We start from the raw sequence: 24,604 nt of genomic DNA on the forward strand, positions 1-24,604 counted from the left end.
TCTCAAGCTCCGTCGTAGACATACCGAATCAGAACTTGCATTTTTAACAGAATTTCTCTGCGATTTGTGTGTTCAGACTTTGAGAGGAGCGCTTGACTGTGCCATCTTTACTTTCCCTCACAGGACTCCAGGGTATGCCAAAGTTATAAATAAAACAGGTATAGCAAGTGGAACTTCTATTTAAATGCCCGCACTAGAGACCATCTAAGAACTGCTGGGACTCCTTCAAGTTGAGCAAGTATGACTCAGGAAACCTCTCATCACTCTGTGCTTTCTACTGGTCTGATTTTGGCTAAGAGACACTCTATTGTGGAAAAGTTCTCACCATTGCATTACCAGAGTCATCAACAGAAATATAAGCAGGATATGACCCACTCCTGCCCCCATCTCATCATCTAATTCATATATATGGATTAGCTGCAGACAGAAGGGTACCACTAAGTTATCAACACGAGGAACAAATACTAGCTTATTAAAACAAAGGAAAACAACCAAACCATGACTTACGTCTGACCGAGTACACAAATGGCTTTAAGAACTTCACCACATAATTCAGATCTGGTTTATGCATTCTCCCAAGCTGTATCAGATGGTGATCCAGTGGGTAGCTGGCTAATTCTTCTATGCTGTCCTTATGCGCAGGGCCCAGAGAGATCACAAATATGACGTAGCCTTGACACTTGGCTCTCAAAGCCATCTTCTTCACATACTCCTTTCTCTCATGATTTTCTCCAGCTGAGATCACAAAGATGACCTTGTGTTTGCGTGAGTTGGGTGTTCCTGGGAAGAGATTTTCCGTGGCCCATTGTAGGGCATGACCAAGGGTGGCTTCCCCATTTCGCTGTTGGAGGGAAGTCTGGATGTGGCTCTTTATTAGGACTTGGTTGTCATAAGTTGTGAACTCAAACTCTACTTTTATTGTCCCCATTTTTCTTCTGGAACCATCCCAAGGAGAATAGCTCAACAAGGCAATCCTGTCCCCAGAGTCTGAGACTGAAGGGTTGGAAGCAATGTCAAAGTTGTCCATGGCTGAGCTCAACAAGGTTTTCACAGCCTTAAAGTCGTCATTTGCTATATGTTGAGAATTGTCTAAGAGGAAGGCTACATCCATGTAGGAATTTCCAGGTAAGAAAATCTCTTCGGCACAAGTATTTGGAAAGCATTTATCTGAAAACACAGAGAGAGATGCATCATTGATTGGATGTTGGTACAAGATACTTGTTTGAGATCTTTGTCAAGGGATTCAGTGACTAATTACCAAGAGTTAATCATCTGATCCATACATCTTCCATTTCATATCATTTAAACTAATGAGGAGTTGTCAACATCCAATGTTTCTGTGGCCACTAGCAGACAACTTGGGGTCTGTGTTGGAAGCAAATTTAGGTAGCAAGTACACTTGAAGTTCACAATCCCTGAACTTAATCATTTAGAGGCTTTGGATTAATAACGACCAAATTTTCTCCCAGAAGGGCTACATCAATTGGGATAATTTTCTAAACCAATTTTCACATTCTCTGGAAACTCCAAACACTACAGGGATTGAAATCCTGACATATGGTGTTTTCTAAAACTGCAAAAATTGAAAATAGACCCTATAATCAAAAAATAGAAATCTGACATAACCATATTCAGTAACCCACCCAGAAGTCATTTAAGCTTTCAGCACAGTAAATTCTTTTCATTGGTCTTACCATAGCAAAGTGTGCAGAGACGCAGCCTTTCCAACGGTTCATAGTCCCCATCGGGAGGAACTGGAATCACCTGAAATGTCCCTGTGTTGTCAAACTGCATAGAAAAAGAAATAAATGCTTGTTTACCCATTTTTTTAAATTATTACAAGGAACCATTATGTACTCACTTTGAAAAACACCCAATTAATCACTATCACCTTGCATTATAATCCTTTGCTTTATTCAGTACATCTTCACATGCCCGGACATGCACGCACATCTCCCTTTTATCCTAAACATAACCCCTCAAAAGCATGCACAGAACAGGTATCAACATCCTTATTTTATGATAAGGAAAAGCCACCACAAGATAACCTGACCAGATTTAGGTTCATCAGGGCAGGGGGAAATCTAAATCTCTTACTCCCGTACCTTCAATTCTAGACTGAATTTTTGCATTCTTCTGATTACACACTAGCTTCTGAAATTGGGCTCTCCAGAAATCTTACATTCACAAGTCTTCTTTGGCTTCTCTAAGTAGTGATGCCAACAATTCCTACTCCACTCTATCTAGAAGATGTCAAGTGGTACTTTTCAATCACAGATTCCAATTAAAAGTCTATTTCAAGGCAATAGACAGAAGACACTGCTTTCTTAATATTCTCGGTCGTACACTGATTTCATCTGTTTCTTGATTAATGTTTTTGTCTTAATGCTCACTGAAATGGGCAATATAGAGCATTCATTCAATCATTCAGTGAGTCAATATGTGTTTGGGGGGCATTTACTTTGTGTGAGGCCCCAGGAAAGAAAAATACTTTCATCACAATGGAAGTAATCCATCACTCCCAGGTGGTAATGAGGGTAGCTCTCAATCCACCCAGACATTTGTTCTTGTTTTCTTTGTCCCTCAAAAATTAAAGGGTCAGAAAAGCCATACTTTTTCTTTACATAAAATTCTGAGAATTACAACATTTTTATAAGTTTCTGGCCTTACAGTTAGAAAGTATTTACTACTTTCCTACTCTCTACTTTTATGAAATTGGATCTTGGGGGAGTTATTTTGTATTTGGCCCCATTGGTCCCACATGCAAAGACTAAATGCCAATTTCATAAACTAAGGAAATTTATTGGGGTGAGCCAAATGCTTATTGAATGCCTACAATGTTATAGGTACATTGGCTGGGGATATAGAAATTCCAGATGAAACCTCCACTCTGCCTTCTACCAGGGGGAGTAACATTACCTCATATGCTGGGAGGTAATAATATTTACAGAAAAAAAATCAGTGTAATAGGGATGAGAGATGTTGAAGTGACATTTCAATAGAATTCACTGGGAAAGTGACATTTAGGTAAATTTCAAAGGCGGTGAAGCAGTCATATCCAGGAGAAGAGAATTTGGGACACAGAAAACAGTCCTAGGAAGGCTCCTGGGAAGCAGGGAGTGTGCCTGGCTCCCTTGAGGTCAGTGCCAAGGACTATGTCAGGGATGGAGAAAGTGAGAGCAAGAAAAGGAGAAAGTGAAGTCAGAGAGATTAGAAGAGGGCCCGGGGGCAGACCACTTAGAGTTCAAAATGCTGGTCCTTGTAGAGGTCTTAGCTTTAACTCAGAAATGAGGAGACACTGGGATATTTTGAGCAAAGGAACCATCTAGTGTCTTGGGTTTAACAGGATTGCTGCTGTATTGAGACAGATTGTGGCAGAGCAAAACTAGGTGTGAAGACACTAATGAAAAAGTGATTGCAAGGTCCAGGCAAGAGATGATGGGTGTTTGCATCAAGGTGTCAAAAGTGTAGGTGCTAGAAAGTGGCCAGAATCTGGATATATAGCTTCATTAATAATATTAATCCTAGTATTTATACAATTACTTAATGTTGGTATTTATATGAGTACTAAATACTAGGTATTTACTATAATGAATAGCAATATATTTAAGTGTATGTGCATATATACACTTTAATATAAACACATACACATGTATATGTACATATATAAATACACATTTACATGTACTAAAATTAAGGATTTGAATATATACATATGCTAAAATTAAGGATGTTGGATAAGGATGTAAGAAAAGATTACTTTTATAGATAGCTGAAAGTGGAAGAATGTTATAGATAGCTGAAAGTAGAAGAATGCAATTTTTTTTAATTGAGATGCTGAATATGGAGCAAGTATTGGGGGCAAATCCAGTTTCATGTTGGACCCGGTAAGTTTAAAATATCCATCCACTAGGCATGCAAGTGCTGAGAAGGCTGCTGTGTATGCCAATCTAGAGTTCAGGATCATGGTGTGGACGGGAAATATGAATTTCTACTATTGAGGGTATTTTTTTTGAAAGAGAGAGTGAGAGTGAGAAAGAGAGAGAGAGAGAGAGAATTTTTTAATATTTATTTTATTTTAGTTATCGGCGAACACAACATCTTTGTATGTGGTGCTGAGGATCAAACCCGGGCCGCACGCATGCCAGGCGAGCGCGCTACCGCTTGAGCCACATCCCCAGCCCGTATTGAGGGTATTTAAAGCCATGAGTGTGGGTGACTTCAAGAAACCAAGAGCAGATAGGGAAGAGGGCTGAGGAATCAACTTTGGGAATTCCAACATTTCAAAGTCAGGAAAATGAAAAGGTGTCAGAAAACTAGACCAAGAAGGGGAAATTAATGAGGTATGAGAAAAAACAGGAAAATGAATGGGAGAAAAATGTTTCCAAGAAGAGAAGGGTGGGATAAACAATGATGTCACGTACTGCTAATAAGTCAATGAGCTTCAGACTTGGAACCAGCCTCTGGGTGCAGGAACAGAGAGATCACAGTTGGCTTTGACAAGAGCAGTTTTGGAAGAGTAGTAGGGATGAAAACACTACTAGGCTTAAGTTCAAGAGAGAATGCAAGGAGAAGCACTGGAGACAGCAAATGTAGACACTGTTTTCTTTCCTAAAAAAGTTGCTACATGGGGAGCCAGGAAAAAGTTATAAAGATTTAATCTACTAAAACTTTAATCATTTTTTTTAGAATTTTCTAGAACATCAGTGGGACATCGCAAGTCTAAATTCCATTTAGAGTATGGAGATTTTTTTAAAAAAAAAGGCAAGGCGAAGTATTTTAGAATTGTCAAAGAAATAACATAAAACACGAGCGATACAAGAAATGTGAGGTGGTAGTTCTGTAGGACAATGAAAATAGCCAATAAGCTTATGAAAAAATGCTTAATGTGGGCTGGGGTTGTGGTTCAGCGGTAGAGCGCCTGCCTAGCACCGGCGAGGACCTGGGTTCGACCCTCAGCACCACATAAAAATAAATAAATAAAATAAAGGTATGGTGTCCAACTACAACTAAAAAATAAATATTAAAAAAATGTTTAATATCACACACAAAAATCTCGATCAAAGCAACAACAATGAGGTACTCGTTGTAACCTATTATATTGCCAACAACTTTTTTAAAGCCTGATAGATAAAATCCAATGTTGCTAAGTATATGGGAACACAGACACCTTTAGACTGAAGGGTAACAGTTCAACACCTTTAGAATGGAGTTAGAGAGGAATTGATGAAGAGGGTGGAGAGGAGGGGTGAGGGCAGAGGCTAAGAGGGTATCTTGAATGGAGAAGAGTGGAGAGGCAGGGATGTTCATGCCATCCCTGAAGGGAGCCTTGCTCAAGCATGACACATAGACAGAATTCACATGTGAGGTTATTGTCCGGTAAGAACAGAGTGATAAGAAAGAGCTTCTTGGGTCAGTTACTGTAGATACTGTGAATGACAAGTGACTTGCTAACAAGAGCAGTGGAGTCTCTTTTCTGCTAGGGATTCCATAGGGTTTGGGCTTGGTCTTATCAGAGGAGAAGATTAATTTTGAGGTTTATCTTCAGATTTCTCTTTTTCTAGAATGTGATGCAGCTCTAAAAGCAGAACTGACACTTGTTTCCCTCTGGGAGAAAAATGAGGGTAGCAGGAAAACTGAAAAACACAGGACTTCAAGTTCCAATAATCCGTTTTGTCAGAATCTGTTATGACTCTTTCTGTGGCTCTGATTTTCAGAAAATTCCTAGGTGTGTTAGGAGATTGATTCTCTCCCTCTCACAGAGAATCAATGTCTTTTCACAGTACAAGCCTGTCTTTTCACAGTACAAGTGTGTATGTGTGTGATTTAAACAACATAATGGTTTCACCCAGCTCCAGAATCAGGGACTCCATGGATAATATGAATACATTTAAATGTCACTGAACCTTAGATGGTGTTGTCACTGGACCTTAGTTTTTAGGGGGAAGTAGAAGGAGGCATTAATCCCTCCAAAGTCTGTTGATCCAAAAGTGACAGAAACTCTTTGGGGGAAAAAAATGGTTCACATATATCAAATGTTTTGAACCATTTTAGGGAATCAAAGATGATCCCCTGAAATTTATCACAGGTTAAGACCAACTGTTTAATAAGATACTGTGAGCAGATGACAAATCAGAGAAACAGAAACACCAGGCCTGCAGATGGCTATAGAGCGACATGTTCATGGCCCTTTATTTCAGACAGAGCTCAATTTGATTCTTGATTTAGCGCCTCAGCAGCTGGACAGAAGTAGGTAAGTTGCCAGAACACTCTAGGCCTGCACTTTCTTATTTTTAACATGGAACGAACAACTGCATTCACTTCTGAGCATCGTGAGAATACACGAATATATATGTGAAGTTCTAGGGCCAGTACCTGGCATGCAGCAGGAGCTGAGCAAAGGTGGCTGCACTGTTCTTGACTATTGTGATTATTACATTTTGGATTTCATGGACACTCTCAACAAAACAGCTTCAAAAGGTACAAAGGGGATCAAGAGGCCATACATCTCCCCTGACCCCCACCACTTCCATCCTGCTGTTCCATACCCCTACCTTAAAAATAAAGATGTCACCAAGGGAATTTCTTACCCCAAAAGCTTCATCCAGGAAAACTCTTTCATTGAAAGCAAAGACTGCCGGACTGATATCCAGGGCACTGAACTCCATGGTCGCTGTGAGGATGGATGACCTGCTGACGGCTTGACCATTGCTAAAAAACACAGCAACTCTCCTCACGTTGGCTCCTGGGTACGTACGCTTGAAAACATGGCGGGCCACAAACCTCATGGCATTACCAATGTCCCGAGCCTCTGTAGGGACTTGGTATTTTATTTGGGATAGAAGCCGGAGGAGCTGCTTCTTGGTGCGGTAGTCAGACGAACGGATGAGATAGTTGGTGTCTGAGTCGTAGGAAACCACAACAACCCTTGCTCCCACGGGACAATTATTTTCCCTGATATGAAGGTCGTTGACAATGGAAGTGATGATGCCCTTTATTTCATTAAATCTTTGTTCAGTGACACCAGAGGATTGGTCCAGGGCAAACACCAGCTCTGTGGGATATGCTGGACACTTTTCTACAAAAATGAGAAGCACAGGTATTTTGTTATTTCACTGGATTAAAGCCTTTCCCATGCTCTTTAACCCAAGGGAAGCTGGTACACACAGGTGAAGCAAGAACTTCAACCAGCTCTAGATGTGGGGGTGTTCACGTGAAGAAATAAGGAACATGCTTTGTCAACTTGAAGGTGTTATACAAGTAATATTTGGCTATGTATTGCTCAGACTTCACAGCCTACTATCAGTGTGCACTTTAAGAGGAAATGGGGGGAGTCGGTTCTGTGTCCTGGTTGGAGTAGTGGTTATATAAAGCTATGCAGGTGTTCAAACTGCACACACAACCAAAAAGTGAATTTTACTGTACACATATATGAAAAATGTATAAGAGGAAATTATAATTTGTTAGGGATTTTGCAGATGTCCTTTCCTTTAAAAAAAAAATCTTCAAAAATTATTTATAAATGAAGTCACTTGGCAGATTTTTATCCACTTAAGCAACAAATGTTTGTGAAGTGCCTACCACTCAAAATGCAGTGTGAGACATCTACTCTGCAACACGTGCACACAGGAGCCAAACACAGCTGTGCCCTCAAGGATTGTGGACTGGAAAGGATCCTCATACAGTAAGGCACAGAGTGATGGCTTAATGGGAGTTCAGAGGACAGAGGCTGTTCCTCAAGAAGGGTTATATCAGGGGCTTTGTGGGAGATGGTTTTTGGATGAAAAGCCTGAGTGACAATACAAAGGAGCAGCTTAGGCCAACACGGGTTGGCAATGAGCTATTACAAAAATGGAACTGTGTGTAATTCCCAACTCAGTACTAAGAGACGTAGGATGACTGAACTTTAGGAATTTCTGAGAGAATCTTCCATATGCATCAAACCTAATTTTTAGATGTTCTTGTTACAGTCTGAACACAGGAAGAGAAAAAAAAGATTACACACAAAAAAATCAATTTTATCTACTTAGGCTTTTTTTCCAATCTGGTTAATCCCCAAAGCACATTTAACTCAAAGTATTCTGCATCTCAACCACTGTTCTCTTTTTTCTTTCTTTCTTTGTGATCTTGGGGATTGAACCCAAAGTGTTTGCATGTGAGGCAATCACTCTACCAACTGAGCTATAACCCCAGCCCTCAACCACCATTCTTGATAACATAATAGAAAAGTATTAATTTAGAGATGTGTTTTGAATCAAGGAATTTTACTGTAGAGAATTTTTTAAATATGAAAACTGATATTGAACCACAGAATAAGAAATGGAAGTATTCCTTATTTCTTAACTCTATGCTAAAAATGATTGGCCAAGTGGTTGAAAAGCATTTCTGAAACTGATATATTTGCAGAATCTCCTAGAAGGTGGAACTGATATCTATTTGTATTCTCTCTCTCCTCCCAGTACCCAGTACAGTACCTGATTCAAGGTACAATTGGGTCACACATAATATTGACACGTTTAATCATAATCCATGAATTTTGATTGAGCATTTATCACATGCAAGGTAATTTTTTTGCACAATTAAAGTGAAAGATTCCAGACTGTGGGATGATCTAAGATCCTGAGGGTCTACTTTAGCAGGCCTCCAGGAGACCAGGAGGTCTTAAAGTTGAGATATCTGGCTTCAATGGCCATGTCATCCAAGGGATCTAAGGAGTCACGCAACACCAACTGCAGTCTAGGCCTTAGACACACCATCCACAGGCACAGCAAGGTTTACAAGTGGCGGACACTTGGTGAGATCACAGGTGCTAATGTGGGTTATAGGGAAGAAAGGTCACATTGCAGTTCTAAGATGGTGACAATATCAACAGGGACAGTAGCAGACAGAGCAGTGGAGTGTGGATCAGTCAAAACCCGGTTCCCTGGATCTCCCAGCAACCAGAATCTACTCTATTAAAAGGCTGAGTTGAAAACTGTGACAGGACCTAGAAAAGACAATACTATGGAGGGGTTGGATTAGGGCACCTCAAGGTACAATTGGGTCACACATGACAATGACAGTTACAGCCTTAAGAAAACAAGAAAAACATCTGCATAGAAGGAAGAAGTCCATTTTTCAAGAGAGGTAAGGGTTTCTTTCAAATTGGTCTCATCCAGACACAATAATTATTTCATCAAGAAATAGTATGGTAAGAACACTCACCTTTCCAACAAGCTATATATATTAAAGAGAGAGAGAGAGAGAGAGAGAGAGAGAGAGAGAAAGAGAAAAAAAATAGTCTGTTACATTTTTGGAACACAGACCAAAAATAATCCAAAACAATATTCAACAATGTTTTAAGATTTTCTTTGACTCTAATTGGAAATGAGGCTAATTTCTGCATTACAGGAAGCCAAGTTTAAAGGATTGAGAAAGATACCCACAGAATTTTGTTAATTTGTGAACCTTCCTGACATTTTCCCCCTACGAGTTATGGACAGATGACCTGAGCAGAATTTGGGGTGAAATGGAAACACTGATCACTTGTCTTAGAATAGATGGGGCTCTGATTAAATGACAAGATAGCTGAAATTCAATTTGTTTTGTCTCTCTTCTTAGAGCCTTTAGAGAGTCATTCAGCAACATGAGACTGAAATATAGGGTCTTTGTTTTCTTCCCTGATGAACTCTTTGGGAACTTCTATTTTCTTGGAGGATGATGAGGGGATTTTCAAATGAACTTTGTCTCAGATTAAAAATATAGCTCCTCTGTTCGAGTGATCTCTACATCTAGAGAGAAGAAAGAGGGTGGGTAGGAAACCCAAGGGTTTCTTTCAATAAAACAGCATCTGGTGTCTCCAATTGATTTACTCTGTAAACTTGAGCCACATGAGGGCAATATGGGTAAATCTTTAAGAAACCACAGTCCTGAAAATTTCCATGTTCAGTTTATTCAATTCTTAGGAAGCAATGAGTCCCACTAATCTAATAAAAGAGTTAATATATTAATAAAATATATATAAAAGTGACAGACTGGTGTTTTCTGCCCAGGTATCCCAGCACCAGATCCGCTCTCACCAACATTATTGTGTTTGTCTTAGTCCTATGGCCACTGAGATGCTGATGGTCATCATCAGTATCCATAACCCACATCTCCTCTGCATCACAAAATCTAAATCAGATCCTTTTGTCTGACAGAGAACTTTCATGTGCTAACTTCAAACCCAGCTGCAAGGCTACAGGCAAATAAATGGATCTAGACTCACCTAATGGGACTGAATCTATCAAGCCTGGTTGACTCTGGGAGAAATTACTTTTCCTCTATCTGTCTAAGTACTTATTTATTTAAATTTCCTAAACGTCTTCTACTTCTAGGTCTCCCTTCAAAGCACGGACCATTTGGGCAGTGCTATTTTATTGTTGGCTGACCTCTTTCTCTCCCCATGGCCCCCAGACTTCTGGATCTATTTTCTATCTCAGGGGAGGGTCCCAGCCATCAGATCAGCATCTGGCCCTTATCCCAGGTGGCAGAGAGCTTCAACAAGACTGGAGAGTAAAAGGATATTAGACCACGGGTCCAACCTGTCATGGTGATGTCATCTACAAAGCCCTAAAGGCCTGTTACTCAAAGTCTTATCTCCATTCTGCATTCTGGAGTCCCCGCCTAGTCCAATCAGGACCCAGTGTGGTTCAAGAACCTACTTGCTTTTCCTCAACCCTCTAATTACTGGCTGACTCCTTTCATCTAGTGTTGGAAAACTTCTCCCTTCAAAGTCCAAACCCTCCAACAACTAGTCTTCACCTCCCTGACACTTTCCACCTATCCTGGGTCATCTTGGGAAGATATCTGATTTCACTGAGAAGACTGGCAATGCCTGGAGGAAGCTTGATCATCACACTTCTTCCCCCTACAGTGGCTCTTTCCTTCCCTCTCTGTGGTCCCAGGCTCTAGTTCTCACCTCCCTCCACCAGAATTTGAGTGATGTCAATGTCTAAATAACTAAGTAATTAACCCTAAACTGCTATGCTCATTCCCTGAATACAGTGCCCTCTCAATCCTTTTGCACATAATGGTTGGATTCCTAATGTGAGCAAATACATACACCTTTTGAGTTGGTCTCTAATTGTTTCCCATATGCATATCTTCTCTTCCTGTATGCATCTCCCCTTCAGGAGCTCCCACATTTTTACTTATACCCTTTTTCCTCCCACTTTTGATGTGAGATGTCCCCACAGTAGGCACTTGAGGAAATCCTGCTACAGAGGCTTCTCCATCAGTGAATCCAGCCTTCTGATTCCACAGACCTGTGCTAAGGGGGGTTTAATCCCAAGTGCCCAGAACCACTGACACACTTCTTCATGACACGTAAATACTCACGACTGTGGTCCCTCAAGAACTTGATCAGATCACATTGCTGTAATTTTTTACAGAGAGAGAGAGAGAGAGAGAGAGAGAGAGAGAGAGAGAGAGAGAGAGAGAAATAAACATAAATACAGTTGATTGCCTGGTGATTGTATTTATTTCCTGGTAAACTGATTAGAATTTTCTTTCTTTCTTTTCTTTTTTTTCCCCCCCCATGATTTAGGAGATACGTACAGAATGTACAGGCTGTCCTGCCACGCCTTTAGGACCCTAGGAAAACAAAAAACAGAGCAAGTTATTGGCTTGTGAACTAGAGTCTTTAGTAATAAAATGAGAAAACAAAACCTTTCTTAAACAGCACAGCTGACAGAAAGCAGTTAAAGTTCTCCCTTTGGTGGGCTCATGACAAGACATTTTCCCCACTCACATCAAGGCTGCAAACTTTTTTAATTTCAATGTAGATTAGGTAATCGAATGTCTACCCAAAATGAACTGAATTATTTCTAGGGTGGTAAGAAGAAGCAAAAGCATTTCCTAAAGATATTTGTATGAAAGATGCAACACTTCAGGCATTTCTCTTGTAAGAATGCATAAAACAGTAAAGAACAGACTTCACAAAGGGTGGTGCTAAGAAGGGATACGGTTATATTACAAATTAGGGATTTTAAAAATGCAACCCCAACATATGTGAAAGAACCAAAACAACTGCATAGCAAAGTGAAAATAAGAGCTCAAGTAAGAGCTTACACACTAAGCTCTAAATGCCAAGAGGTCATGGAGCAAAGCAATAAACCAATTGGGTGAGATAAATCAAGGAAGGTTTCTAGAAAGAAGTTAATCCTACTTCTCAGCATCCTGAGCTTTTCTTTTTTCCTCTTCTTAGTTCCTTTTATCCGGGATTAGGTTTCTTATTAGTAGTGGTTCGTAATATATTTTCATGTATAGATCCCTTTAAGTAACTAATGAATGCTAGTATGCTCATTTCAGAAAAATGCTATTATGTGCTCACACTTGTACAGTTTTAATGGACTCCTGCCTCCCAGAAGCCTATTCATGGATATCAGTGCAAGAATCTCTGTCCTCAATGACAACTGGTTCTCTACATCCATCCAACCATCCATGCATGTATATATGCATCCAATAACCAGGTAAATGTTTGCCAAAAGCAGAGGTAGCCCGTGGTGTGCTTCTGGTGTTGATCAGAATCGTGTGGTATCCATGATTCTATTCGTAGGAGCATGTTATCTTCCTGATGCAAATCACTAAAAGGTAGAGTCTCAACCATCCTTTTTCAAGTTATGGCAGAAAACAGAAAAGAATACATGACACCTTAAGCAGACAGAATCACAGTTTCTGGCTAATAAATGGAGGAGGAGGCCCACATTTTACAGAGAATCACACCTGTGAAGAGTGTGTCCTGAAAGAGCAAGCTTAATAATAACTTTGAGAAAGTTCTTAAGCAAATCTGAGGATCAAAGGCCTGAGATCAAGAAGCCACATTACAGTCCAGATCCATCAGGCCAAGTGCAAGACCAGGAAGATGGGGGTGGGGGGCCCAAATGATAGTCCCAGAATCTGGAAAGATCAATCCAGAGCAGACAAGGACTGGCACAGAGACTTGATGGTCACCCACATGACTAAGAATATTCACCCATTCCTTGATGCAAAAGAAAGAAAAAATTATATTATCAGTTTATCACAAGACCAATCCTGTTTTTTCCATTATACAATCCAAAGTTCAAGAACCCCTTGATGCATAAAGCAAGAGAAGCAATTTATCCATTTCTTACACAATGCTGCCTGGGGCTCCTCTACAAACCACAGGTGCTGCAATATTTAGTTCTTATCTGACTGTGCCTGTGATGGGAGAGAGCTGTAACTAAATCATTACAACCACCTGAAAGGAACTCAAGTCGAGATTATGGATATTTGGTCAGTGGGAGATGTACCTGACTGACTGCCTGGGAATGCTTCCAGAGGTGACATTTCTCTTGTAATAGAATCAGAGTGAGAAGTTGCAGTTCTATTTCCAGCTTTCTCTAAAGTCTTAATTTGGAGGATAGGGAGGCAAAAATCATGGTTTTGGCAAACTTTATCAACTGTCTCACGTGATGGACATTTTGCTAGGATACCTTTGCAAAGTTCATGCAATCCCCTTTCTTTTTTAAAGCCTTCAGTAATAAACCACAATAACACCTAATATTTGCACTTTAAAGGTTGCAGAGTGTTTGCATTTGATTATCTGATCCTCACAGCTACTTTCTGAGGTGGTCAGGAGAGGATATGTCATCCCCATTTTAGAAATAAACTGGGAGACCCAGTGACTATCTCAAGGGCATACTACCTAGTAAAAAGCAGAATCTGGATTCAAACCTAGTGCTTCTGACTGTAAGTTCTGTGCCCTTTCTATGGAATCTACCGGGAAGCAGCACATACTATTTAGTTCTCATGCAAATACTCACTCTCCGTCCTGGCAGGCCTCGGGATCCTGGAAGTCCACTTTCCCCTTTCTGGCCTACGGTGAACTGCAGACAGGAACATACAGTAGAGTCAATATTTTTCTATTCAGGGGGGGCTACCTCAGTTTTAATCAAAGTTTATAATTTTTAAAGATTATTTTTAAAAGAGAGCAGCTGCTAATATAAGACAGATCAATTGTTTACTTGTAATATAAGCTCTGCATTCTTAATCATTGGTAAGCATCCATTTACCTCTTAGCCCTTCATTCAGTGATATACTGTGCTCTGGCACCAGCTGTGCACTGAAATCTAAATTAGCCATAAACTGGAATTGGCACTAATAGAAAAAGCGAATATACTGGGGTGCACAGAGATCTAGTTTTTAAAAAAGCTTCTCATCTGTAAAAGATAAATAAGAAGCAGGACATGAGTGTCCACTGAAATGTATCCAGCCAGATGGAAAGTTTATGTTGAATTACATCTCTTTCACACTGAAAGGGACCACTGATAGCTGCATTCAAACTTTAAAATGAAAAGGATGCTCGTCTCAGCATTTTGGAGTTAAATGAGCATAAAAAATCTAGTCCATATTTTGCTAATTAGAAGATCTTAGTATTCTTATCCAAACAAATACCCCATATGACCTTCTTATGGGTAGAAGAATCATCAGAAAACCCTCAGGGACCCTGAGGGAAGATGACAGTTTCATTTCCATTCACAGTATTAACATTCTGGGATTACATGTGCCTTAGAAAAGACTGAAAGGCACTGATATTTCTGCAACAGCCAGTCATCAATTTGTAAATCTCTACGGTAGTTCAGATTCATGGAACCGTAGACATTTAGAACTGAAAGTGACCTTGGATGTCACTATGTTTAGTTCTTAGGTTATAGAAATAGAGGCCCTGAAAAGGTGTACGGAAGGTCACATAGCTAGCTAGTGGCATTTTAGATGCCCCTGGGAAGGAGCTACAATCCACATTTAATATTATAACATGAAAGCAGAGTCTGCAAAAGAAACATTTTCTATTTCTGAAATCTCAGGTCACTTACTGATAGTCCCCTAAACCCTTTGGGTCCAGGGTTCCCAGGAATTCCAGGATCACCAACAATACCCTGAAGAGTCAGAGAATAAAAAAATCAAGATGTTAACATATGTGCTATAAGAGAATAAAAAATTGTCTCCAAACCAAAATTGAACTGCTCTTATAAGAATATACTATAGCTCAGTTGGTAGAGTGCTTGCTTCGCATGCACAAGGCCCTGGGTTCAATCCCCAGTACCAAAAAAAAAAAAAAAAAAAAAAAAAGAATTATAATGTATATATTAATGAAGGCCAATACAACATTAAATGTCATCTTTTCCTGCCATTTGGAACTATCATTAGATCCATTTAGATATTCCCTGTATTATTTTAATATTCAAATAATGCAAATATTTGCATATAAATACCAACTCAATGACTTCCAGTTACTAAAACTATCCAAAGAAAATGCTTAAAAACCATGGAAAATATAGAAAGTACTGACTATATAAAATACAAAATAATTAATTATTTCCTAAATTAATGAATTATTTTTAAAAGTTGAAGGTAAAAAATTTTTCTGACTTTTAACAGTTATTTATCAATATGCTTATTTCACATATTTCAGTAAATTTATATATGCTAATTTTCTCCCTTTATCAGTAAATTAGAAAACAGATCCTCTATAAGGAGAACTCTTGTCCTAATAGCTATTCATATAATCTCTTCTTGTGTCCCTTTTTTTTCCTTTTTAATTTGGAATTGTCTTTTTTTATTCACTAGTACATTTTTAATTATACAGATAATGGGTTTCATTGTGGCTTAACCATACATGCACATAACATACTTTGAACATCTCCACCCCCTCTCCTCCAATTCCCTTCATCTCCCTTGAATCCTTTTCTGCCTAAAGAAAGAATATTTTGGTAAATCATCAGTTAAAAATACTTTTTAAGAGAATCCAAAAACTGGCTGCTTTCCTATAGGGGATTTGATTAGACATATTCTATTTTTTAACCTATATTTTGCATTTTGATCTGAGTACCAACTATGTGGAAAACACTGTTCTGAACATTTTTTTGAAATAGAAAATCTTTCTACAGAATTATTATGCATACACATGTAATGTGAGCTACTTTGGTTGAAACAGAAGACCCATCTTCAATCTAATAGTCAAGGAGGAATTCTAGAAGAGGTCTGATCAAGAAAGTAACATAACAAGCCAGGCACATGCCTGTAATCCCAGCAGCAAGAGAATTACAAGTTTAAAGTCAGCCTCAGCAACTTAGTGAAATCCTATCTCAAAATAAAAAATAATAAAGGCTGAGGATGTGGCTCAGTAGTGGAGTGCCCCTGAGTTCAACCGCTGGTACCAAAAAAAAAAAAAAAAGGAAAGAAAGAAAGAAAAAAAAAAGAAGCAGCATAGTGAGGCTATGCTTTGGGGAAAATCCAGTGACTGTAGTATTTGGGACCAACAGAAGCAGAGAAAAGATCAAAATAGAAGATCAAAGATCAATGAGATGGTATCTTAGAGTAGTTTTAATTTGCATTTCTCTGATTGCTAGAGATGATGAGCAATTTTTCATATATTTGTTGATTGATTGTATATCCTCTTCTGATAAGTGTCTGTTCAAGTCCTTGTTCAGGTCCTTATTGATTGGATTATTTGTTTTTTGGGTACTTATCTTGTTGAGTTCTTTATATACCCTAGAGATTAGTGCTCTATCTGATGTGTGAGGGGTAAAAATTTGTTCCCAGGATATAGGCTCTCTATTCACCTCACATATTATTTCTTTTGCTGAGAAAAAAACCTTTTAGTTTGAATCCATCCCATTTATTGATTCTTGGTTTTAATTCTTGTACTATAGGGGTCTTATCAAGGAAGTTGGGACCTAGCCCCATGTGATGGAGATTAGGGCCTACTTTTTCTTTTATTAGACACAGAGTCTCTGGTTTAATCCCTAGATCCTTGATCCATTTTGAGTTAATTTTTGTGCATGGGGAGAGATAGGGATTCAATTTCATTTTGTTGCATATGGAATTCCAGTTTTCCCAGCATCATTTGTTGAAGATGCTATCCTTTCTCCAGTGCATTGTTTTGGCACCTTTGTCTAATATAAGGTAGTTGTAATTTTGTGGATTAGTCAAAAATAAATAAATAAATGATTTTTTAAAAAGATCCAGGAGAAACCTATTGTCGTCTTTCAGCCAAGAGGAAACAAAGGTCGCAATAATGAAGGACAAGTAGTAATAGCCAAGGTAGTGAATGGGATAACAAAGGCAGAGAAATCAAGAAGAGAAGGAAGAACTAAAGTACAAAGGATACCTGTAGGTGGGGTTTCAAGGTGTGGGACCTCAGGCAATGAAGGACAGGACTATCTTTTCCAATACAAAGATTTATAGGAGTCATAAAGCTCTGGGAGAAACAACTGCACTGCTCCCACCCTGCCCCCACCTTCCCACTGCATTCAGACCTACAACCTTAACTCTCAAGAAGGTTAAGATCACGTTAATTACAAAAGAAGTTCATGTGCACAATACCTTCTGCCCTATATCTCCAGGGAATCCTCTTGGGCCCTGTAATTTTTCAGCAGGAAAACAAATAGATCAGCATACCACTTCCTCGGTTTCTTCTGCTATTATTTAGGCTTGATTTATCAATTTTTAAAAAAGAACTGTTTTCCATACTTACCTTTACTCCTTTTTGCCCCTTATTACCATAACCTGGGATGCCATAATCTCCCTGTAAACACACCAAATCATTTCAATTTATCCAAGTTGAAAAAAAACTAACTGTACCCAATACCAGTAGAGAAGCACTGTGGACCTCCAGGTGGAGGGGGCCGCTTGGTGACCCTGAACCCTGGGAACATGTGTGTTGCTAGGTTTCCCTCAGCTCCTGAGGTATGCCCTGATTCTTCTTCGGCCATCTCCACTCTAATCAGTGCAGGAAACAGAAGGATGGTTCTTCAGGACTCAGATCCAGTGGCCATTTCTTGATTGGAAACTTAGGAGTTGGTCCAATGAATATGGGTGAGGAATTACCCAAAGAACGATGCTCAATGGCAAATAGATATACAGGGAAAATGTGTTTATCCCCACGAGGAGCCAAATAAACGCAATTGAACAGATAGCATTTGTGTCAATGGTAAAGATGGGAAAACAAAGTTAAATATCCATGTTGGTGTGGGGGCCCTAAACCAAACACTCTCCTGCACGTGGACCTATATATTGTTGGAATTTTCCTAATGGCATAGACAAGTAGAATTCAAAGCCTAATTAAATATGAAACATACTCTTTGACCCAACTATACAAATTCTAGAAACTTCTATGTAGAAGATGGAGCCGGGACACAGCTCAGTGGTAGAGCACTTGCCTAGCAAGCACTAGACTCTGGGTTCAATCCCCAGCATGGCACAAAAATAACACACACACACACTCACACACACATTGCGTTTGTCCAAAATTTTATAAGAATATTCATTGGTGTGTCATTTAGGATAGTGAAAAACTGAAATAAAATTAAATCTCTAATAATAAGAGATTGGGCAAATAAATTAAGGTAGAATATTTGAAAACTATTAAGTGTCATTGAGAGAAAAATGTAGCAACTTGTCATAACTAGGAAGAAATGCTCATGCTACATTATTAAGAAGGGAAAATAAAGTGATTCTTCCTTCTTTTTTATTTTTTGCTATTTCCAGGATATGAATAAAAAAATCTCAAAATGGTGAGATGGTAGATAATTTTTCTTTTCGTATCCCTTGTCCATTTTTTAAGCATGGTAAATTTCATTTCTTTTTTTCTTTTCTTTTTTTTTCCTTTTTGAATATTCATGTTTTCAAATTAGATCATGAAAAGGCACTTTGAAGACTGAAGAAGCCAGACCATTTCTACAAGCATTCCGATTTACTTTTATGGATAAAAACTTCCATGAAGGAAGATTGGAAGTCTTTGTAGAGACAGTGGACTGTGGGACATGGCAATAGGCCAGGAACTTACTGTGTCCTTATATTCATTTCTCTGTGAGCTCCTGGCTCTGTGGTTATTTGTTAATTCCTTCCCCTCCCTCCCTCCCTCCCTCATACTCTTCTTCCTTTCCTTCCTTCCTATTTTCAAAAACACAATATATTATGATTTACTATAGTCATCATGATGTACAACACATCTCTTGAACTTATTCCTCCTGTCTGAAATGTGGTCTCCTTTGACCAACATCACCCCAGTCCCTCACCCCTCAGCCTCTGAGAACCATCAATTTACTCTGTCTCTGAGTTTGCCTTTTTTTACATTTCACATATAAGTGAGATTGTGTGGTACAGTATTTTCCTTTCTATGCCTGGCTTATTTCATCGCTCATAATGTCATCCAAGTTCATCCACGTTTTCATACACAAATGACAGGATTTCCTTCTTTTATTTAAAGTGGAAAGTGGAATCGTGTGTGTGTGTGTGTGTGTGTGTGTGTGTGTGTGTGTAATGCTTCTTTATGCATTCACTTTGATATTTAGGTTGATTCTGCATCTAAGCTGTGGTCAATAATACACTTGGCAAATTTTCTATAATATGTACACATAATGTTTTTAATAAAAAATGTTCTTTTAAAAAAGGAGTGAAATAATTGTCCTAATATTTGGTGTTCCAAGGACCGAGATTTGGGTACAACCAGAGCCATTTAAGAGAGAGTGTAAACCTGAAAAGGTGATGCTCTCTTTCTTGGCCCTACCCCCCTACCTCTTGTTGTTGCCCTAGAGTTTTACAAGGAGAGAAATGGGAAGTTTTGTTGTTCAGCAATATGTATCTACATGGCCATACTGGCTGCTAAAATACTGCAATGCCCTATTCTAACTCATTCATTATCCTCTCTGCCTCCCCCTTGTTATTCTCCCTCATTTTAACAGAGCAGACTCAAAGAAAGAGAGAGAGAGAGAGAGAGAGAGAGAGAGAGAGAGAGAGAGAGAGGTAGAATATTGGAGAAATGCCCCCACATCTTCCCAGATGCCTAAGTACCTTCCATACCACAGATGCTTGTGCCAATAGTGACAGCCCCCTTCTCCTTATCTCAGAATTTAGCACTTGAAGTTGGGAGTGGAAGGGTTTCAAATTTCATACCTGTTTTCCCCGCTGTCCAGATGGCCCCACTGGCCCTGGACCTCCAAGTTCTCCAGGTTCTCCCTAGTCAATGAGACAAGAAGAGCTTCAGATTAGTACAATCAAACCTAGCTCCCACCAAAGGATGTTCTGTCCTGGATGTGGGGACTCAAGGTTCCCAGTGAGACGGGGGGTGTCAGTGCTCAGCAGGGGGACAGGTACAGGTAATGGTCTTCCCAAAGGAAAGCAAAAAAATATCAAGCACAGACCAGAGCTCCACTCAAGTTACTGCTTTCCCAGTGTTCATGAAAGAACTGAAGGAGAAGCAAAGAGTAGAAAAATGAACTCCAAGGAAAGATGATTTGTTGGCTGAGGCATTTGCTCATCCAACAATTGCTTAATGTCCTGGAAAATAAACCACTGAACATGATAAATATGGTCCTGCCCTCACCAAGGGCAGGTTGTCTGGTTGAAAAGAGAATTGGGCTCTTAGTGGTTAAGCACTTCTGGGTTCAATACCTGGTGCCAAAAAAAAAAAATGGAATACAAATCACAAGTTCTAGCACGTAGGTGGGCTATCAGGAAGAGGAACTCTTATATGCTGTTGGTAGAAATGTAATTTAGCATAACCACTATGGAAATCAAAAGACTGGGAATGAAACGAACATATGACCCCTTGGTATTTATCCAAAAAAAATAAAATGAGCATACTATAGGGATACATGCATACCCAATGTTTATAGCAGGACAACTCACAATAGCCAAGTTATGGAACCAGTCTAGGTGTCTGTCCACAGATGGATGGATAAAGAAAATGTGGTATATATACACACAATGGAGTTTCATTCTGTCATAAAGAATGAAATTCTGTCATTTTCAGAAAAATGGATGGAACTGGAGAGCATCATGTTGAACTAAAATAAGTCAGACTCAGAAAGTCAAGAGTCAGAAGCTAGATAGAAAAAAAACAAAGAAAGGGACCTCATAAAAAATAGAAGGGAGACCAATAGGGTAGAGAAAGGGGATTGGGAGAGGGAGGAAAGAAAAGGCAAGAGGACGTACTGGGGAGTGAAATTAATCAAATTATATTATGTGAAAGCATGAATATGTCACAATGAGTCCCACTTGTATGTATAGTTATGATGCACTAATAAAAATTTTTTAAGAGCTTGAGGTGCTACGGAAGCAGAGAGAGGGGGAGTCCACGCCTGATTTGTGAGCCTGGGGAGGCTACCTAAGGGAAAGAAACAGGGAAGTTAAGCCCTAAGAATGTTGTGTGAGCTGGAGGAAGGTAAAAAGAAGGTGGAGAGAGGCCGGGACAGACTCACCAGAGGAAGATGAGCAACAGCCTTCAACTAAACAGGGTAAACAGCAAGGGGTCTCATAAGCTGCTCCCTCACCCCCTGCAGCTTTATTGAGGTATAATTGACAAAACTGTGTAGGTTTAAGGTGTATAATATGATGCTATGATACATACACATATTATGAAATTATTACCCACATCACATTAGTTAGCACATCTACTGCCTCAATTTATCACTAAGGTAGGATAGAGGAGATCAGGAAATTAGGTAGAAAGGAGACATAAAGAAAGAATAAAAAAATACAATTTTAATTTAAAGTACCACAAACTATTCCAGGCTTTTTACTCCCAAATATCTGGGAAATCTTAAAGGTTCTAAGTTCACTCACCTGTGATAACTACTTTTCAGGCTGTTAATTTGTCCACCAATAAATAGAGTAAGTTAATAGAGGATATTTTAAGAAACCAATAACATTGGGGGCCTGACAGCATTATCTACCCATCAGATAACGGAGACCACACCAACTTAAGGATCCTGAAAATGTCATCCTCACATACCTTCCCACACCCACACCTCACCAAGTTTCCTTTAAAAGAAGCACCAGAAAACCCCAAAAGCATCATCTCTTGCTCTCAAGATGGCCTGCATTCTCCTTTGAGTGTCTACTCCTTGCTTTCCTAAATAAATCTCTGCACCTCTGCCCACAGATGCTGAAATTCTTTTCCTTCACAGTCAAGCATCCCTCTAGTCCTGAGTTCCCCTCTTCCAGTGATGTTACCACTCTTTCTTTTTTACCACTCTTTCTTAAATGTGAGAACATTTAAGATCTACTCTCTTAGCAAAATTTCAGTTATACAATACAGTACCATGAACTCTAGCCAAAATGCTTATGTCAGCTCCCCAGAACTTATTTATCTTATTACTACCTTAAGCTTTGAAGATCTTCCCAAGGGTCATGAGGAAGAGAACTCTGACGACATAGTTTGCTGGGCTCAGTGTAAAAGGAAAACAGAAGACCCTTTGCTCAGAAATTAAGCATTTCCAGGATTGAGTACAGCCTTAAATCAAGCAGGGGCCCAGGCCCTGGATAACTACACAGACCCAGGCCGCTCAAGGTGACCCAGTGAGGGAATCTGATGGATGGTTTTAAGCAGGGGAGTGAGATTCTGATGAGGCAAATAACTTTCTCTGACCATCTCCAACAGAGCCACCAGGCCTGGTAGATTGAGTTTAGAGGACAACCTACAGGAACAGACTTGAGTTCTGATGTCCCCCCACCCCACCTGACTCAGCCAGGAAATCATGGAGTTGAGAAGAGTTCTCAGCCTTGTTTCAAGATGGGCGAGATCACTGTCTCTCCTAGTAAAGGCAGAGGTGAGCAGTTGGAAAGGAAAGAACAGGTTAGCAGATGCTGGTGGTGCTTGGATTCATCACAAGGGAAATGAACATAAAATCAGAGAAAGGAGGCATGTACTTTTGCTCTTAGCGCTTGAAATCCGTAAGAAACAGCATTTACCTTTCTCCCCGTAAGTCCAGGTCGTCCAATGCTCCCTTTAGGTCCCACTAGCCCAGAAGAACCCTGAAAAGAAAAGGGGAGAGATGCAAAAGTTAAGACCATAGCCATTCTTAGAAAACCCATTAGAAGTTTTTCACTTTTCTTCATGTCATTCCCAGCAGCCCCTTGACGCCTCCTTAACAAGGGGTGCAGCCACCCAGGGGAGGAAGGCATCTGAGCTGAACAGATGACTCAAGGCCCAGTCCTACTTAGAGGACCACAGGTCTGCATCTGCTGGGTCATCACTAGTCCATATGAGGTCTTAGAGAGAAAGAGAAAGTCACTACTGACTCAACAAACATTATTTCCAAACATGGGAGATGCTACAATGCACTGATTTGTCAGAACAGGCCACTTTGCAGCTGCCTGTATGCATGTTCCTGTGTGCACACCCACAACGGCATGCAGGATATATTGCAGTTTTCCAATCTAAAAATGGGCAAAAGGGTCTTTCACACACCCTCTAGGAAGATGACTGAGCAAATACAGGCATCCTTCACCCTCTGAACTCTTGCTGTCTGAGCTTAAGAACTGGACAGATTCAGAAGATGTCTCACACACACTCCTCACTATCTAAACTCTTGTTACTTAGGAAACAAGCAGATTCAGTGGGTAACTTTAAGAGCTGGATTTAGGAATCAGAGAGATTGGAGCAGCAGGGAATCACTCGCATTCAAGTTTAAATATCTAAGTTCAAAGGAGACATGTGCATGGCACAGATGATTTTTAGAAGTTAGAGAAAGTAGAAAAATGTAGTACAATAATATATGAGGTTTGGGAGGAAATGTTCATGGTTCAGCATATTTATATTCTGCCAATGCTTTCTTTGGGTGGCAGGGTGTTACCAGGAATTGAACTCAGGGGCACTCGACCACTGAGCCGCATCCCCTGACCTATTTTGTATTTTATTTAGAGACAGCATCTCACTGAGTTGTTCAGCACCTTGCTTTTGCTGAGGCTGGCTTTGAATTCGCGATCCTCCTGCCTCAGCCTCCCAAACTGCTGGGACTACAGGCATGGTTACCACACCTGGCAATATATCCTGCATGCCATTATGGGTCTGTACTGAGTTAAACCCCATGAAAGAAAAAGAGGCGTGACTTAGGCGTGTAATCTGAGCTGTGCTAAAAATATGACCCACAGTAATGCAAAAGTGAAATAATCCCAATGTAGATAATTTAAAAATAAACAATATAAGATGTTTTGCAGTAAAAGGAAAAGGTTGGAGCCATTGACCATAATGTCTCGGTCACTCACCTGAGGTCCTTTGTGCCCCTGGCTTCCTTTTTCTCCTTTCCTGCCAGGATTTCCACTTGACCCCTTTTGTGGTAACAAAAGAAATACAAGGCAATGATGTCAATAAAACTCTCTTTTTAAAAAATATCATTTTTAGTTGTAGATGGGCACAATACCTTTATTTTATTTATTTATTTTTACGTAGTGCCGAGGATCAAACCCAGAAACTCACATGCCTTAGGAAAGCACTTTACCACTGAGCTACAACCCCAGCCCCAAAGCTCACTTTCTTGGTGAGTGCTTTTGAAGCACCCCCCACAGAGGAAAAGCAATGATCCAACCCCAAGAAGGCTTCTAACTAGGAGATTAAGCCTGTATTAGGATAGTCACTGAGGACAGGCCCAGACTCAATGGTACAGATCTTATAATAGAATTCCTTCCCTGGGCATAAGACCCTCATCCTTCTCCTGCAGGGAGAAATAAAAATAGACCAAAGAGGAGAAATAAACCTATATGAAAAGGAAGATACAAACAACAAATAGGTTCTTCTGATGGTTCCCTGGGCCTACCTGCTTAACAATGTGTTAAATAG

General features: G+C 39.8%; 1 protein-coding gene across 1 annotated transcript in view; it reads right to left on the reverse strand.

The window, feature by feature from the left end:
* The window catches only part of Col6a5 (collagen type VI alpha 5 chain), a 100,576-nt gene that overhangs the window by 37,382 nt on the left and 38,590 nt on the right, over window positions 1–24,604 (reverse strand). Inside the window, exons 22-34 of the mRNA XM_076868198.2 lie at window positions 24,034–24,096; window positions 22,738–22,800; window positions 19,939–20,001; window positions 17,519–17,569; window positions 17,368–17,403; window positions 14,856–14,918; window positions 13,806–13,868; window positions 11,578–11,613; window positions 11,359–11,395; window positions 9,205–9,216; window positions 6,591–7,078; window positions 1,695–1,788; window positions 508–1,167 (exon numbers count right to left, since the gene is read on the reverse strand). Of these exons, the coding sequence (XP_076724313.2) occupies window positions 508–1,167; window positions 1,695–1,788; window positions 6,591–7,078; window positions 9,205–9,216; window positions 11,359–11,395; window positions 11,578–11,613; window positions 13,806–13,868; window positions 14,856–14,918; window positions 17,368–17,403; window positions 17,519–17,569; window positions 19,939–20,001; window positions 22,738–22,800; window positions 24,034–24,096 (1,729 nt within the window). The remainder of the gene's footprint in view (window positions 1–507; window positions 1,168–1,694; window positions 1,789–6,590; window positions 7,079–9,204; window positions 9,217–11,358; window positions 11,396–11,577; window positions 11,614–13,805; window positions 13,869–14,855; window positions 14,919–17,367; window positions 17,404–17,518; window positions 17,570–19,938; window positions 20,002–22,737; window positions 22,801–24,033; window positions 24,097–24,604) is intronic.

This window comes from Callospermophilus lateralis, chromosome 10, assembly GCF_048772815.1.
Source record: "Callospermophilus lateralis isolate mCalLat2 chromosome 10, mCalLat2.hap1, whole genome shotgun sequence".
Taxonomy (NCBI): domain Eukaryota; kingdom Metazoa; phylum Chordata; class Mammalia; order Rodentia; family Sciuridae; genus Callospermophilus; species Callospermophilus lateralis.